This window comes from Corvus kubaryi, unplaced genomic scaffold (assembly GCF_017639235.1).
Source record: "Corvus kubaryi isolate FWS band 111438036 unplaced genomic scaffold, C.kubaryi_AGA036_p1.0 37397, whole genome shotgun sequence".
NCBI classification, from domain to species: domain Eukaryota; kingdom Metazoa; phylum Chordata; class Aves; order Passeriformes; family Corvidae; genus Corvus; species Corvus kubaryi.
This window is the reverse complement of record NW_024581136.1, coordinates 6,166,646-6,185,393: the sequence shown is the minus strand read 5'-3', so window position 1 is coordinate 6,185,393 and position 18,748 is coordinate 6,166,646. Positions and strand designations below refer to the sequence as shown.

Here is an 18,748-nt window from a genome sequence, read left to right as displayed (position 1 = left end):
GGTTTAAAATTGTTACTTTTTTTTTTTTTTTCTATTTTTCCCATCTTTTAGAGGAAGTTTGTTTTAGTATAAATGTATTTGCTGAAGGTCAAGGACAAAATTCTGATGCAAGATGTGTGTGTAATTTTCAATAACTAATAAAAAGCCTGGAATTTGTCAAAAGGTGCCATCTGATCCTGTGATGTAAATACATGGAATGTACAAATCGAATTCTGTGTTGAGTTGGGTGGGCCCCCAGTGATAGAGATATTGTGCAAAATGTTCTTTACTGTTTTGCTATTTGTAGACTTGGTGTTTGGCTGCCTTTTCAAATGTTTCCTGAATCACCATCTTTCAGTACAGCTACAATAGGAGAAGTAGCATTTGTAATATTGTGACTAGCACTTGTATCTGAGCTAAGCATTGTGAGTGCCGGTGTCCAAGTGCCTCGCTAATGCATGACGTGCAGGCAATATGCTGGGTGATAACCCTAGAAATAACCTAGAATTCTTTTATAGTTCCAGAAATACTCACTTGAATTCTTGCAGCTGTTTCAAAAGGAGATAAGTGCCTTGGCCCCTAAAAACCTGATGATCTGGAGGAAAATAATATCAATTAACACTTCTCCTTGCCTCTGGAGTGCTCTCAGACACTCTTGTGTGTCTTGCTATCTATTATATCATAAATTGATATAGGAGAGTGCCTTTCAAAAGCCCTGGTATTTGCCTCCAAAAGTGAATGTTTTGTTATAAGAATTAATGGAAACCTGAAAAAAAATACACAGAAAACTATTAATAATGTAAGCATGTATGTAAGACTCTAACTGATGAAAAGCTGCTGGAGTGATCTGCAGGAAACACAATTCTGCTGCTATTGCCTCTGTGTTCCATGCAAAGCTTCCCAGCATGGTTGTGATCAGATCTGGAAGTCCTTGCCCTCACAATTCCCATGGGTCATCGCTGTCGTGTATCGTACAGGTGTGCAGGGGCATGGGAACATGCAGAACATCAGAGGGTCTGTGTCAAAACCAGTCAGGACAATTTGGGCCTTGAATAGAGTGAGTTGAGAGTCATGGGTCATATAGATAGGAAATGATGTTTAGTGACAAAACAAAAGAGAATTCGTCTAAAGTTGCTTTTAATCTTTTGATTACTATGATGAAAGGACCAGAGAAAAGAGAAAAAAGAATCACAATACCAGTATATACAAAGCCAAGATATACCCACATGTCTGGTACTGTCTCTCCACATCCAAAAGGGACAGTGAATGAAAAGAAGGTGTATGAAACAGCTTCTAAATATCTCAGACTTTGCTTGTTCACCTCGTTTTCAAAAACAGTTGTGATAGAAGTCTCTCTAATGATAAGTGATTTGAAGAAGAGCAACACATTTGCTAAATATGACAAGATAAGGCGTAAGGACATAGAATAAAATTACCAAATTTTAATCAGACAGAAAATCTACAGTTAATTATTGCCTTAAAGATTTTTTAGATGCTATGATAATCCAGTTTATTTTAATACAGTCTTAGAAGGTCTTTTGGACCTCAAGATAGATTTGGTTTTGAAAAAATAACCCCAGAAAGGATGTTGTACTGACTGGGCAAAACTGCTATTTCAGATGAGGCTAAAAGAAGCATTGTGTCTCACCACTGAATATAAAGACCTATTTTATGCATCTGAAGACTGGCTTATTCTCAAGGTTCGGGTATATTCTGCTGTTTTCATACCTTAACAAGTTACTGAGTGCTAGGTGCTGTGAAGTAACTGAGTTCACCCAGGCTGTCATAAAATGTGAGATAAAACGTTGTAGTTTAAGGTGCTTTCACATAGACAGACAGTGACAATGGCAACGAGTGCCAATATGAGTGAGTGATGGTGTTTAGGCAAGGAGGAGCAGAGAAATTTTGGGCTTCTATCTCCATCCCAACATTGTTCAAATATTTAATCCAATTACTTTTTGCAGTAAAATGGTGAGTTCTTCAGGGACGAAGAAGTGGATTTCATTGGAAGCTCTTTGGACATCGCTCTTTATGTGTGGGCAGGTGCTTTGTTATGAGATGAAGATGCCTCCAGCCCTGTCTTAAAATTAAAAATCACTTTTGATGAGAAAACTGTTAGGTTCCTAATCCAGAAAGGAGGGCTTTGAACCTTTGTCTGCTGTAACAATGAGAGATCTGAAGTCAGTGACTTCATGCTGGCATCTCTTTTCACCTGCTCTCTGTAGGTGTCAGATCTGGCATTCCTGGGAATGTCAGATGCACAGTGTTGTTCAGGTGTATTATTTATATTAATTAAGTGTATTTAGTAGTCAATTTAACCCCCAATAACCATATAAAAATGTAGCTTGGAATTCTAATTACAAGTCCAGAGGATGAAAATCAAGTGTATGTTAATATATAAAAGAAAGAGTTTTTAAAATAGCAATCATGGGGAGTAACATAATCCAACACAGAAAACCGGAGAGTGTGTACTGAGAGAATGCATTTATGGGTATGCAATTTTTTTCATCTTTCTTTTGGTATTTCTCCAACTAGACAATATTTTAGCTTTGGATCTGACAGGATGTTTAAATATGAGAAATAAGCAGTAAATCAGCAGACCACATAGCTGCGATTTACTGTGCTGTCAGTAGTATGGGATGCAGTGCAGGAATGCTGGTGATTTGAAAGCGCTGGAAGACCTATCTAATTGACTCAGTGCATAAGCATTTGCTGTTTTATTGATTGCCAAATGCCTCAGCTGCCAAAATGTCTCCTTTCTGATGTGTTGTGTCTTGAAATGAGAACAACTGCTTCTTTTCAAACTCCCCAAATTTTTGAAACACAGATATTGAAGGAAACATTAAGACTCTAAGATTTTAGTTAAAGATAACTTTTGCTAGAATTAGTTAGAGGAAGTAGGTCCACCTGAGACTGATTAAGAGTTAATAGGAGTTAAGTTAGAAACAAGCTTTTAAGTTGCAGATAATTAATTGTCTCTCTATATTTGCTTAGCTGTGTTTATAATAAGAATCAGAAGGCATTGATAGATAGATCTAAAGAAATCTAAAACAGTTGCTAATTTTTCCCATCTGGATACTATTCAGAAGTCATAAGGAAGAAACTGGATGTTTCCCAAGAGGCTATTTGTATTGTCAAAACCCAGAGGGGTGGAAAGTTCAAGTGAGGAAGACTATTATTCCTTCATCTTCAAGACCACTCCTCAGTTAATAATGACCACCGACCCAATTTAAAAACTACACTATGCATGCTTAATGACATTAAAGCTAATTTCCATACAAAGTGGAGAATAGGAGGGGGTCATTGTTATAAATATGTATTTGTATTTTGGATATTCATAACTTTCGTGGATAAATAGACTCTGTAACCGTTCATACCTCGACACTGTGTATTAAGAAGCTATTCCACACAGCTGTCCAGTGCCAATAAAACATACATTTTCTAACTTTAAACTTTTAGATAAGAGTTTTTGTCCATCTCAGTTGGATATTGATACTAGATAGATGTTAATATTTTGGTAAATCATTTAAATTATCTTTTTCATACTTGATTTGGAAAATGTGACATCAGTGAACTGCTGGTTATGTCACATCTCCTAGGTACCTTGTAAATGTGTTTATTATCTTCTATTTTCACATCCTCCTGTGGGCAAAAAGCTGTGAGAGTAGCCAGTTATCACATCTGCTGAGTTTTTCAGGATTTCATGCGCTATTGATGGTTCAACGACATAGTTTATGCACAACTCACTGTGTTGTTCAGTCCTTCTCTTGTTCTTACAAGAACCGTGTGTCTATTTTGCTTTTTCTCACCTAGCAAATGTCTGAAGCCTCAGACTTGGAAATCAAGAAATGCCATGAGTACTTGAACTAGTGAAGTCTTGTTTTATGTGAATGTATGTCTTGAGGTTTGACTGATGTTGATGCTAAAGAAAATGAGAATGCTGTTGCTGTTCTGTTGCTGAACTTTGGAAGGGTGCTGTATCTTGTAGATAATCAAGTGTGAGCTTACATTGTGCACTTTTTGTCACTTCGAGCACTTAAATAGGCTTGATCCTCTGCCTGGTTGCTTGTTCATGCAATATTTTAGATTTCTAGAAAACTCTCAAATCTGTTTTGTTCAATATTTGTAAGTGTAGACAGACACGTAAAACTTGGCATTCCTGTAGAGAGATTATAGCACACTACTGTTTTTAAAACAGCTAAAATTTTAGGAATTCAAGAACGTCTTACTTCGAGTAGGATAAGTAATTTCCTCAGTTAATTTTGAAAATTCCAGTAGCAGATCGTTTGGGATTTGTTCTTTCCATTAAGATAGGTGGACTGTATTTCTGCCTGTGCTAGTCCTGATCTCATCATAACTCAGAATATTCATGGCAGAACTTTTAAGATTTTGAAATTGTATTATTAACCTTGGATTAGCCTGTGACCCATATGGTTAATCTCAAACTTTTATTTATTGGAATTAATAAATCTTTTGTTCAAAAAATTTTAAAGAGTCTTTTATATGTAAGTTGGAACACTTGCTTGTGTGGTTTTTTATAGAATTCTGCTTGTCATTTTTTAGGTCAGGTAATGAATTCTAGAATAATGTTATATGGGAGCACATTTACTTAATTTCAGCTTTGCACTAGCTCAGTGTAGAAATAAAAAATGTTACGAATTCTCATATCATTACATATCTTAATGTCCTATCATAAAAATACTTTATGCACCCTACTGTTGCTCAAGAAAAATTATTTCTAAAAAGGGAAAAAATATTAAGAATAAAGATATTATTGATAATTCTTTCACTGTGTGATGTTTTAATGATGAAATAATAACATTAAGATCTAAACAAACAAGTATTGTGCCACTGTAACAAATGTAATGCTTTGCCTTCACACTTTCCCCTTAGTTTTGCCACCAGTAATGGGAGAACCATTGGAGTCCCATCTAACAACTACAGGATGCCAGGCCCTATTGAGAGTAAAATGGGATGATTCTGTGGTAAAAAACACCAATGCTGATCTTCACAGATCCATTAGTACTTCTTAGATCCTTTATCTTAAGTAGTCCACCCATCTTTGGAATAGATATCCTGACTTCATTTTGGTTTTTTTAAAAAGTATCTTTGCTGAGTATGGGTGTTACTGAAAAACACAGTAAACTGGCTTAGATTGTCTACTTGGAATGTAATGTTAAATCTCCTGTACTTAGACAAATATCAAATGATTTGAATGTCCTTTCACAACAGAAGAAAGGAAAATATATATTTTAAAAAAGGATTAAAAATAATCTGATGAGAAAAGCTGAGAAAAAAAGTAAGGTACTTCTCAATAATTGTTTATGTACATACTGACATCTGACAGTTCTCAGTGGTTAGTGTGAAGCAGATATTTTCCTTTCACTGATGGAGAGGGAAAGTGATCTCAATTTGCTTTGCAGTTATTTCAGAATACCTTGAAGTAAGAATGTGCCTGAGGATAGGTAGAGCAAGGCAGTTGGTGTGTGGTAACTTACTACACAAGAGTAAATCAGCCATTTGCTGGAGCTCTGTTTTTAAAATCTATCATGCTGTTCAAATTCTGCCTTTTTATGTTTGCTGGATTTTCAAATGGATTTGGGCAGCCATGCTTTGGTTCGCAATTAAACAGACAATTTCTTTAGGCATTTTTTTTCTGCTTCACTGAAGTAAAAAAAAGTGGTTTATATCCATTTATTACATTCACTGGCAGTTTCATTACTCTGAATATTCAAAACTCATGGAATGAGAATTGCAGCTTGGAAGAAATCCAAAGTTCTCATTGTTAATGGTGTTTCAGAGAATCATATTCTGAATTACCTGATAAAGGTTACACTTTATTAGATTTATTGATGGCTTTCTTCACGGGTTGGGCATTGATTTGAATTGCTAAATGAGAAGAGTAAATGTTTACTTCTAGAAAGAAGTTGCTTACATTGTATTTTCATTATGATACAGTTCTTGGCCTTCTAAATCTTGATTAATCACAATTCTCTCTCATAGCTTGTAGTTAGTTTCTAATGACTGAAGCTGACCTAGCTGCCATATTCGTGTTTTATGTAATAGAGGAATGTTCTGACCTGCTTACACTTTTTTGAGGGATGGGAAAGAAAACCCTGATTGCCCTGGCTTCCAGGACCTCTGTATAAAGCACTTCTTACTACTTTGTGGTTGCCCATTCTATTAAATCCCTGACACTCAGGGCTCAGATTGGTGTAGTTCGTTGCACATGGGCAGTTCGAAACAGCACCGTGATGGCACTTCTTTCCTTTGGACAAATTGTGACATTCCAGTTCCTCTGTGGACTGGCTCTGCTCACTGTGATCACTGCACCCTGTTAGGCAGTGTTTCACTGTGTCCTGGTGCATGTGGGAGAAGAATTGCTTATGGAGAGCATCCTTAAATTCATACACAAAGGACATTGCAGGCAGCTTTTAGGGAGCAGCTATTTAAGGTGGTGATACATGTGTGATCATGGTGCTGATCGTGGTTTATTTTTACATCCTCATGTGACAAAAAGTTCTCATTCATCCTGACTCTCATAATCAGAGTATTTTAGCCACTTCTTTTATTTCTGTTACGTTTGGTCACAGCTGGAAAATTAATGTATTCTTTGGTGCATCTGTTTTGAAGCAAATCTTGTTTTAAAGAAAAATAGTGTCTAAAGATGCAATATTAAGATGGTTTTCCTGTCTATTAGGGGTTAATTAGTGGAGCTAATATAATTTAGGATTTTTTCTTAACTTTAAAATTTGCTGTATGATTCTGTAAACACTTCTGTTCATTGAAGCAAAGAAGTGTTCAGAAGAAACCAGAATAGCCACAGAAAGAAGCAAAAAAGAAATAGAGAAAGAAAGACTAAGAAACAAACCTGGTATCAATAGCCACAGGTTACAGATTTAGCCTTGCTCTACAGGGATGTATTTCTGGATTGTTTTTATTTGTATTTCAGTGCTGCTTGAGAGTTCGTATTGCCTCTGTCTCTGTGGTTCCCATCCTGAAAAAAAATTGCTTTCTAACCAGACAACACAGGCAGTGTGAGAAAGGAAGTGTAATCTCCATTTTAGAGTTGGGAAAGAGGCAGAGACGGAGTCTGACTGTTCTCAGCTCACACAGGATGTCTCTGGGAGAGCCAGAAATTGAACCTGGATATGTTGCTTTAGTCCTACTGAGTCTCATGACAGTCTTTTTCTCAAAGCAAAAGAAAATGCATTTATTTGATGTACTCATGTCAATAATTTTCCTGTGGATACTATTTGCAACATCTGTGGTTTTTTTAAAATATAAATCCATCTTTTTTTCTTCCTTTTCATTTCATAGTTAGCACTAATGTTTAATGTGACATGGAATGGAATTTACAGCTTCACTGTGTGAAGGATTGAATTAGAAGAAATTTTGATAATAGTTTAAACATAATTAACCTATTTTTTCAAAGAGATTACATTTCTAGATAATCTTTATTGTCATTTTTATGTAAAAAATTTAAATCTGTTTCTATCTTTCATAAACTCATGCATTTGCAAAAAGAGATGGTATTTCAGATGTGCTTAAACGGAAAAATCTTTTTTTCCCCCCTACTTTATTAAAAGCAGATAATGGCTTAGAATGTAGGTTTTAATTATTTTCTTTCTAAAGTATTCGGAAGTTGATAATTTTTAATGTACCATGCATATCTTGAAACTGGTGTTTCTGATCCTGGTGATATGTGGTGGATCTTCCCATGATCTCTTCTGGGAGAGAAGTTGTTTGCTTTTGTATTGGAGAATTTCTTCAGCAATGTAGGTGCAAAACCAGTTTTACTGATATAAATTTCTCCTAAGATCTCTTTTTACCAGAACACATGAAGAAACTACCTGTCTAAGTCCCAGCCACTTAAAGTCACTCTACATATTTAAGAACCATAACAATTTACCCTGTAATTGGAAAAATTATCTGAGGGAGCCATGGAAGAGTTGAAAACATTGGACTATGTCAGTTTTTAATATCTGCAGGCTGTTTCAGAGTAGTGAGTGCTCCTGGACACATATGCAAAACAGCAGCCTTTGACATCATTGTGGCAGCTTGCCTTTTTTCATTATGTAGAATGAATTTAAACAATCTGCTGAATTCTTACTATGAGGACTGGGTTTACTGGGAGATTTTTTCTGTATTTTACTGAAGTTGCAAGCTGGTATAATATTGTCTGTGGCAGTAGGCAGCAGCAATAAAAACTGACCCAAAAGTTAGTTTCGTACTAACACATCTAAGAGGGCAGTTGCAGGTGGAAGGCAGGTTTGGCACAGTGTTTAGGAGCTCATCTGTAGCCTTGGCTTTAGACTTACCATTCTAGTTTTTGAAGCTCTCTGGAGGATCTGTCTGGACTGTCTCCAGGTAGAACAAGCAGAACCACTTTGAAGAGAAGGTGAATGAGCATCAAATGACAAATTGATGTCACCAGAAGTAGTGGTCTTTCACTGGCAGAAAGATCTTGCAGATTTATATCCTACAGTGTTTTATCTTGAACTGAAACCTAAGGAAACAATTGGACTGGGTGGCAAACGATCTGTGTTTGTGAGTGTGATTCTTAAACAAGCCCAGTGTTTGTACCATACTCAGTCTGCCTTTGAAAAATTAACTGTGATATGAAGGGCACCTTGGTATGCATCTATCTTAGGATTCTATTGGAAAAATATTTCAAGGATTACAATTGTCCAGGCATATGGAATAGTAATTGCATGCAAATACATTTTATGCTTTTTAGCTTGGCTCTGTCAGCTGCAATGGCTGGCTGTGCCTATTTAGTCAAGGAATGTATTATAAAAACAGACAGACTATTAAATGAAAAAATCAGTATGAAAACAAGAGACCTAAATACAAAATATACTTTCACTGTAATAGTGACTATTGAAATTCTGTACCTAAAACAGCCCTGGAATTTTTAGTAGTGATCATACTGGTTTAGTATTTATTCATGGACTGTATGGATACATGTTACTTGGTTCCTTGTTTTCTCTGCACAACAGTCTCTGAATATACTGTGAACTTTACAAGGAGCGGCTGAAAAAAGGGGCTCTCAATTGTGTACTCGCAGTATACTTATGTTGAGCTCTTTGTTATGAGACCATGGTGGGTTTATTGTTTTGTTTTGTTTTGTTTTCTGAGCTTTAATAGTTTACTGAAGGTTAAGCCTTGAAATTTTATTAGCTTTTAATTCTGATGTAGTCATGCTGTTCACTGTGTCAGAATGTTTCTCAGATCCCTTGGCTAACTGTTGCTGCCACCTTGGTGAGGACCAGAGAAACCACAGAAACATCACAACCAACACAAATTGATCAATTTTATTTGCTTATCTCTTTTTATCTGATAATTAAAATGGACTTTCTTTAGTTCAACAGCAAGCCTATGCACAAAGGACATTGAGTTGTTTTGATGTGCTGATTGAAAGACAAATGGGCTTTTGAATTACAAGTAACTAAGGAATGAGAATTCTGATGAAATCCTGTGAAGTGCTTCATAAAACTAACTTCTGAGGAAATCTGTGGCTGAAGTTACACATCTACTCATCTTTTTATCGAAACTAAACAGTTACAATTATTTTCACTTCATGTGTGAAGGGTAGAGGTGGTTCCTAAGGCACAAGGTGTTCTTCAGTGCATGGCATGGGCAGCTCTAAACAAGGCTTCTCATTAAGCACCACTGTTTCTGGTCAAAGAAGCTGAAATCAGTTTGCATCAAATAGCATGGATTACACAGCATTTTTTATTATTGTGCTTGTAAAGTGAATGGGTGTATTCAGTAATGGGGAAAAGTGCCCTTTGTCATTGAAAACATTATTTTTTATTTCTTGTTACTAGATTTGCAAATAATAACTTTCACGTTTTAGGTGTGACAAGAACAATTGAATTACTAACACAAAATAAGCTTAACGTGAATTTGGATTTATTGTGAAAGCATAAGTAAAGAGCTTGTCCAGCAATAGGATATTTGCAGTTCTTTGAAACTCAGATCTAGTCCAAGAAACTGGAATATGAAAAAACTGCTGCAAACAATTTTTGAACTCGGCTTTGTTCACATGTCAGCACATTTTATCTTCAACACTCTTAAAGGAAAAGGGAATTTCTATGAGTATCTCTGGCACTTGGCAGTGGAGCAAGCTTAAAATGTAAGTGACAAACTGTAGAACAGAACTAGTTCCTTCCTGAAAGTTGTTCTTTTCTGTCACTTAAATATTATTTTATGGAGAAAAGATTCTGAAACTGTTCTTTGAGAACTTCTGCATTCTCTTGATTTGCAGGAGAAAGAGACCTTAAGGAGATAAGTTCTTCTGATTATAAAAATCTATACTTCCTTGTTATATCAAGTATATATATAAACTTGCCATATAGTTGAGTATTAAAAACGAAGAAGAGTCAGAGCTTGACCCTGATGTATAATGTGTCACCCTATATGTATTAGATGTGCCCCCATGCAAAGTAAATAACATTCTGAACTGTAACCAAACCACGAGATTAATTAATAGACCATATATTTTGGACTGTCCTCTGTGGCCTCTAAGCCTTCTACATCAGTCAGGGCAAAATCTGACATTCATCATTGACTGTCTTCAAAATTAACTTTCATAATAATGTTTCCTCTGTTTTCTGTCCAAAAATGTTACATGGAGTCTGGGGTATACAAAAATTTGAGCCAAAGAAGGCATTCCAGCTGAGGTCAATAATAGTGCTGTTTTATATAAGGAAGTTTTATATTAGGATTTGGTGTCCCTGACACCAGACCTTTAGACTAATGGGAAGGTAAAATTCCTAGTGTAGACCCAATACTTGTTTTTGACATTAATGATATATAAGGTTTATATAATTCTTGAGATAATTGTAACAAATGTTTAATAATAAATAACTGTGGTGCTTTACTGAGAAATATAACAAGAAGCATTACTGATGCAGGGAAGGGCAGGTATATTGTACAGGGAAGAACTGGGTAATATTTAGGACTGGAGCACTTGGGTGAAATTTGCATTTAAAGATGAGGAAATGTCTGGTTCCAGTGATGTGTTTTCCCTTTGATGTGAAGACAAGTGAAGGGAACTGATGGTCTTGGTCGATGACAGTGAGCCAGCATCTTGATTTAACTCTCATTAGGGCAAACATTTCTTAAATATTATCTAGGAAGCTATTTCCAGGACAGGCAAAAAGTATTGATGCTTTTGCAAAAGGCAGTGCTAAACTTTGGAGTCCCAGCTGCAAAAACAAGCACATATCTGGAGGGAAGGGCTTGTTGTCCTCAAGGAAACTGGGCAAGTATGGCTAATTTTTCCAGGAGATGAAACTTGAAGAGTTTGTAGATGTATTCTATAAATGCATCATGGATGTAAAATTCAACATAGAAAATGGAAGACATTTAACCTGAAAGTCAGTGATGACATAAGAAACTACAAAATAGCTGTAGGTAAATTCAAGCTAGAAATTAAAGGCATGTAAGCCTCGGACAGCATTTTCCCTACATCACTGAGCTTAGTCTTGTCCTATGCTATTACAAATGCTGTTTTAAAAGCAAGCAAAGTTTTGCCCCTGCTTTCTGACTCCTGTTAGAAAACTTTCAGCACCCGAAAGAATTGGATTCTGAAACTGCTGTCCACAAAATGAAGTGTAGGTAAAAGGCCCAGCTCTTTTATGATGGAAATTGTGTCCACAAATAGGATTGTGTAATGTGGTTAGCTCTGACCACACTGAGCTGCTTTGTGACCTGCTGATCTGTACAGGTTCTGTGCCCTTTCCTATTTGTTACTCCCTTGAATTCCAACATACCTGATGTTTTCCCTGAATAGGTTACTCTTTTAAGTCTGTTTTTGATAATTCCTGATAATGAATGGTGGCCACATTCCTTTTTTTGTGTTTATCTCTTGGCTTGAATGTGGCAACAGTGAATTAGCATAAATGGTCTGAGAAAAGTAGTTAATATAGATTAATTTGTACTCTTCTGTAATCCTTTGAATTTACCTCCTTGAAGATACGTCAAAGATGAGTTTGGTTCATAAATATGTTTAGAAGATAAAGTAGGGGGAAAGAATCCTGTTTTATGGTATTTTTAAAACTCAGAAATAATCCTTTATAATCAGTAATTGACCTATATGATGTTTTTTCCAGTTTGTTTCAGATCCTTGTGCCAGCAACCCCTGTCACCATGGTAACTGTAGCACCAGTGAGGATGGCTACCTCTGTCTCTGCAGTGAAGGCTTTGAGGGAACAAACTGTGAACATTCACTCCACAGCCCTCCAGCCTCTGAACAGACAGAGGCCACCTCACCCCGACACAGCAGCCCAGCCTCGTCCACCTTGGAGCCTGACATTGCTCTGCCCCGTTCGAGAGCCACTGTGACTTTACCTACATGGCAGCCAAAGGCAGGACAGAGAGTTGTGGATCTCAAATGGGATGAAATAGAGGTGAGAGTACTCTAAATGAAAATTCACAGACAAAAAAAATTTGAAAGTGTTATTTTCAAGTTGTCATTTTTGCGTGGTTTCATGATGTCCTCATGAGAAAACTGAAGATATGATCTCTGCCCTGAGTTAATATGTTGGTAAAATTAGAACAAAAAAAACATTTGATCCATGTTATGAGTAATGGACTTAAGTTGGCTAATGTGTTATATTAGATACTTTGAAATGGGATAATACTGTTTCATCCAGTCAGTTGTATGACACCATATCTCCAAACATCAAATAAATTTAGGAAAATCTAAAGGTTAAAGCAATACTTTTAATGTATTTTTTGATATTTGCAGTTATAATCACATTTTGCTTTGAAAAATACATGTTCCTGCAGTATTAAGAAAGCATACTTACTTGAGGATTAAAAGGGGTAGTTAATGTATTACACAGGGCACAACTCTAGGGGTGCAATTACAGTGGTGGAAACTTTTAGATGATTAAATTTTAGACATTTATTGTAACTGTTACAAACAAATCTCTGTCAAAACGTAACAGTATCTGGTAAAACCACAGCTGGAAAGCACACAGCCTATGATCCTTGAGAAATGTGATCTTTGATTTCTACTGTGTTGTACACTGCCCTATTTGTAATGCTTAAATGTTTTGCATGGACTCAAGTATCTGCAAAAATTTTAAGAAATGATTAAACTTAACCAAGTTGCTGTTAAAGTAATGATCAGCTTAGTACCAAATGCTAGAAGTAATGAAACTTGTTGCTAAAAAATATTTTAATTTCTGTAGGCAAAGAATTAGAATTTTTGTGACATCTTTTTCTTATTGAGAAAGGCCTTGTAATGTAATTTTATTTCAGTTTATTCAGGAATAAATAGGCAAAATGTCAGTTGTATCTTTTTCTGAAATCTTTCAATGAGTTTGATTCTCCTGAGGTGTTTTGACATACATAATGAGAAAGTGAACAGGCAGAAGTTTACTCCTGGAAAAAGTGTATTTTTCATCACTCTTTTCTAGCCCAAACAAATTTTGTTGATGTTTTTACTGTAAAATTTATTTAAATCAATTTTCTGAAAGTAGACTCAGCCTATGTAGAATATATGTTTGGCGTGTTATTTTATCTGAGGTATAAGTATTTATAGGCATGTATTCCATTTCAGTGGGAGTGCTGGTAGACCACGTCTGGAGTACAAAGCTTTATTTCCTGGAATTCCATCTCCCATATCTATTATTTTACAGTAGAACATATGTCAGGCACCAAGGATGGAGTTTGGAGAGAGCACTGAAGCAGAAAGAAACAATGATCTGCTCTTACTACTTAGTTTAAATGAAGTCTTATCTCTGCGTGGGTGGTCCATATGTCCTGATTGATTAAGGGCATGCTCTTCCCTGTACCAGATTTCCCTGGCATGTCTTCCTCAGTCTGTGGTCTGGTGTTGTATAAGGAACATTTCTGCCTGCTTTGCATTTTAGATAGATTCACTAAGAATCTCAGTCAAACAGATCATTCACAAGTGGGTGTTTCAACAGCTGAAATTCACCCTTCTGCATGTCTTCTGTTACCTGAGAAATACATTATGGTTTGCATGATTAACACTAGCATGGAAATTACTTGCTACCCTATTACAAAATTGCTTGTGTTGGTATGTTTTTAATATACTGTGATGGGTATTGTATTTTTGACAAGCTTTCCAATGTGGCTTAATGTCCTTCTACCTTGTTCTTTGGAAGTCACAGCGAGAGAGATGATTATCTGAAACAAAGAGATTTCAGTTGCTGATTCAAGACATTGTATCTGATCTGTATTAACAGAAGAGAGTTGATTTGCCTGAAGATCTGTGTTCCAAAGCCCCTTTGGTGGAGGTTTCAGAAGTAAAAAGTGTTAATAACAAAAACACTACCTTTCCTCATGGCTGTAAGAACTTTGCAAAACTTGGTCCTGTTTTGCTCTCTTAAAAGGAAGAGAATAAAGTAGCTGTAGGTTTTGTATTGCAAAAACATACTGTTCTGATCTTTGTTGAGATTCAGAAGACAACAAATACTAACATTATGTTGTTCCTTGTTTGCTTTTTTTTTTAAATCTTCCAAGACAAGTCTGTTTTCCGAATTATTCTATACTGATACTGGAAGCTAACTAATGTTCTTCAGACCCTTTTGTCTCATCTCAGAGAGAAATTTTGTCAGACTCTTTCCAAGTGAAAGCTCTCACTATCTTGCAAGGATGAAGTTTCCATGAAAGCTTTTCTGCGAAATTTTGGGAACTCAAAAAATGAGCACCTGAGAGAAGTAAACTGTCTAGGAGATGTATGATGTGTGCGTACAGTTGGACATGTTTTCTGTATTCCTTGGATACCAGGGATACATCTAGCACTGCTTGCTGGAATGAGCTGTCTCAATAGTATCTGTACCAGTAGACAACATACAGATGTCTTTGCATGCAGTTTCATTTCTTAAAGTGGCCTTCATATAAGAAATTAATCTTTTCCTGATATGCAGATTAAGGACTAAAACCGTAGATCATAGATAAGAATATTTTCTCTCAGTTGATTTTCTTTACTGTTATACAAATTTATCTTTGTTCTCATATGTTGGAAGATAATTCTTTTTCCTACTTGTGGCAACCGGTTCCCCTTGCAAGAGAGATCTGGCTAACAATCCACATTTCCCCAGTTCAATCATCTTTTGTGTTACAATGTATAAGAGATAATCTATTAGCCAGTAATGGAGAGAAAAAGAAACCATCTCATTAATACTAGTCAATTAATGGATTTAACAAAAGTTTCAGTGTACAAAATCAACCGTAAGAATACCAGTACCATACTGTTACATACAGCTTTTCATAATAGAACTGAAATTCTTTTCAAAGGAAATCAGCTGTATTTTTCACATTTTACAGACTGAGATGCTGAAGCACAGAACGGGGAAGTGATTTGCCAGGTGCGCAGCCAGAAATTAGAATGCTGAGCATGTGAATCCTAGTCTAACCTTCTATTTATACTGCAATTTTGTGCTCAGATTCAAGGGTTTGGACCTAGTGATTAGAGGCTACAATAAACTTCTAATTCTCCTTGCAGTGGGGACAGCATTTGCTTTATGTGTGTCCTTAGTCAGTAAATTAGAAACCTTTAAAAGGAGTGTGGCTGAGTCAGGTGGAAAATCCTGAACGAGAGTGTTGCTGCTCTGCAGCAATGGCAGAATTATTCCTTAAGCATATTCTTGAAACAGGAATGTTTGATTCTTGACTACTTTCTGTGTTGCTAAATGTTTGTGCATTTTTCTGTCAAAGTATGGTATGGGTGCAGGAGGACGAACAGAAGAGAATCTGAACAAAATCAGAGGAGAGATCCATTTGAGATTGCTAAATACAGAACAGAAACTTGATCCTTAGAAATGACATCTTAGGAGAATCTTTGACATGGAAATAGGTGAAGGTTGGAGTATATATACTTGCCCTTTTTTTACCCTATTTTCTTGGTATTCCCTCTTATAATTGCTGTTAAAGTACTGGAATGTGTGTAATTTTAGTTTGACTTAGGACAGCTCTTTTACCTGTATATAAGATTTGTTTTGGAAACCTCTAGGATTTTTATTTTGCTTTGAGAAAAAGATATTCTACAAACACATAAGGAGAATGAAGGAAACACAGATTTTGATAGAATAATACTAGTTTTCTTCTAGGATGAATCTGTAACTTCACTAACTCTCTCCTCTACAATATTAATTTATGGAACTTTTTGTTATATACCGACACCATTTTCATAGACAACTTGATATATCTCTAGATAGGTGCTACCCTTTATTATAATTATTTTCTACATAAAACCCTAAATATCTCTAAAAGCTCAATATGCTTAAACAAAATTTATGTGAAGTTCATACAAACCTCAGTTTATGATGTTCCATTACTAAATCATGTTTAACAGATAGTCATAAATACTAGCTTTCCCAAAATCAAAGCTCTTTAAGACAGAAATTCTAGTGAGTGCAATTATATCAAGATATTGAAACCCTGCCCATCTGAAGCTGTATTGGTGGGTGGACTCAGAATTTTTGGTGATCCAGAGCTGTTTTTGAAAAGTATCTGGATTCATTTAACTACTCCTTCAGGAATCATCCTGTTTTGAAGTCCTAGAAAGTATGAGGGGAAAAAAAAAAAAAAAAGGCCTGATGTGTTTACTGCCTTTCAGTGTTTTGGTGTAGAAATATCTATAGCTGACTTGACAGTCTTAGGTTGCAGTTTATGTCCCAGCTTATTCTCCAGTGACCTGAACCCATACACTGCATGCAGAGATTTGACTATGTGGAATTTTTGCTCAATGAACTTGTTTTTACACAGTGTTTGCCTTTCTTTTCAGAACAGCTCCATACACTCTGGAATAGTAAATGACTATTAATTGTTCATGGAAATAATCTTTATTGAATGACTGTTGTGATCTAAGCAGAGGATAGGCAGCTAAGCCCCACACAGCCACTTGCTCACTGCACCATCCAGTGAGATGGGGGAGAGAGTTGGAAGGGTAAAAGTGGGAAAACTCATGGGGAGATAAAGACAGTTCAATAATTAAAAAAGGTAGAAAACAACAAAGGAAAAGGCTGAACAAAACAAGTAATGCAAAAAGCCCCAGTTACTCACCACCAAGTAACTGATGCCCAGCCAGTCTCTGAGCAATAGCAGGTCTGGCCAACTTCCGCCCCCCCACCCCCAGTTTTATTGGTGGGCATGACTTTCGATGGTGTGGGATGTCCCTTTGGTCAGTTGGGATCAGCTGTCCCACTGTGTTCCCTCAGCACCCCTAGCTTACTTGCTGGTAGTGCAGTCTAAGAAAGAGAAAAGGCCTCGATGCTGTGTGAACATTTTAGTGATAACTAAAATATCCCTGTTATCAACACTGTGTTCATCACAAGTCCAAAACATAGCACCATGCAAAGTATTGTGAAGAAAATTAACTCCATGCTAGCCAAAACCAGTACAGACTGAACGTCAGATTTTATGAAGTTGTCCATGATTTTGGTGGCCATCTTGAAACAAGAAGGCAGCTGGCTAATATGATAATCTAGTTAATCTGTCATTGTGTAAGAGAGCCTCCTGTGCCTGCTGATGCGTCTGCCTCTTGGTGTAATGTTGGCATTGATAGTCTGTGACAGAAATAGAAAGCTTCAATAATGTTATCTAGAGGATTGCTGTGCATTGGAATGTGCTGGATCCTCTTGGTGCTGTGATTGCTGACTCTGCAAAGTGACTCTTGCTCAGATGAGCAAAGAAACAGACTGCCAGCAACAGGATTCACTGGGTGGATTTGCAGCCTTCCTTACATCAGGTTTCAGTGCTACAATATGTGGTAAGCCTTCTTCATTTGATACTGTTTTTGGATGCCGTCTGTCAGTCTCCCCTTGGTGTTCTTCAGAGAGGCACTACTCCTACTCTAAACACTTTTACTTTTCTCTCCCACTGGTGAGATATGTTAGAAGTAAACCTTGATTTTCTTCTGTTCTTGTTTTCTTTCAAGCATTGTTCCATCTGAAACTCTGAGGGTAGAAACTCTGGAGGTTAAGCTAAATGACACTAGATTTTTCAGAAGAAGTAGTTTTTCTGTGCTACAGGGCAAGGGAACTGGAGCTGTTGTTCTGATGTTGTTGTTTTTGCTTTTTTTTTTCTTTTAGAATTTTGTTCTGAATTCAGTTTCTGTGCTAGAAATCATCCTGCTTTGTTGCTTGGCAGCTCAACAATAAGTAGATAGTACTAGATCCCTGACTTATGGTTCTATTATATATTGCCTTTTCCTACTTCTATTTTCACTTTTTATTTGCCAACAGCTGTTCAAGATCTGTAGTCAGGATCTAACCTGTTTTATTTCTCTCATATATTATTTTTCCCTTGCATAAGAAAGACTGCCAAACATGTTATAATTCTTAGAAAATAAGGACTACCTCTTGCCACACTTAGAGGGTCAGAAGAGAATAAATCCTGCAGGCCCTATTCTGATAGAAAAGTAGTTATATGTTCAGAAAAGCCAAAATTGCACGTTACGAAACTTGCTTTATTGAATTGAAATTTAATATGAAATCCCTTGGAAGAAGATCTGGAAGACCTGGCATTTACAAGACCATTCCTCATACTGCATTTGTCATGACAGTTTCTGTCCCACTGAAGAGCTGAAAAGTTTTCTTTCTTAATGACTGTGCCAATTTTCATGGGACACCACCCCGGAGCACAGTGTTGCTTTTCTCAAAGAACTCATTTTCCTACTCTTTCCATAACATAATGTCATTTCAAATATTTAAAATTTTAGGTTTTTTTACTTTTAAGCACCGATCTTTGCTGTAGGATGAGTTTGTATCCATCTTTTTTA

General features: G+C 36.4%; 1 protein-coding gene across 3 annotated transcripts in view; it reads left to right on the top strand.

The window, feature by feature from the left end:
- The window catches only part of DNER (delta/notch like EGF repeat containing), a 114,921-nt gene that overhangs the window by 35,267 nt on the left and 60,906 nt on the right, over nt 1-18,748 (top strand). For all 3 annotated transcript variants that reach the window (XM_042042198.1, XM_042042196.1, XM_042042197.1), the window contains exon 2: nt 12,102-12,398. In XM_042042198.1, coding sequence (XP_041898132.1) covers nt 12,102-12,398 — 297 coding nt within the window. The remainder of the gene's footprint in view (nt 1-12,101; nt 12,399-18,748) is intronic.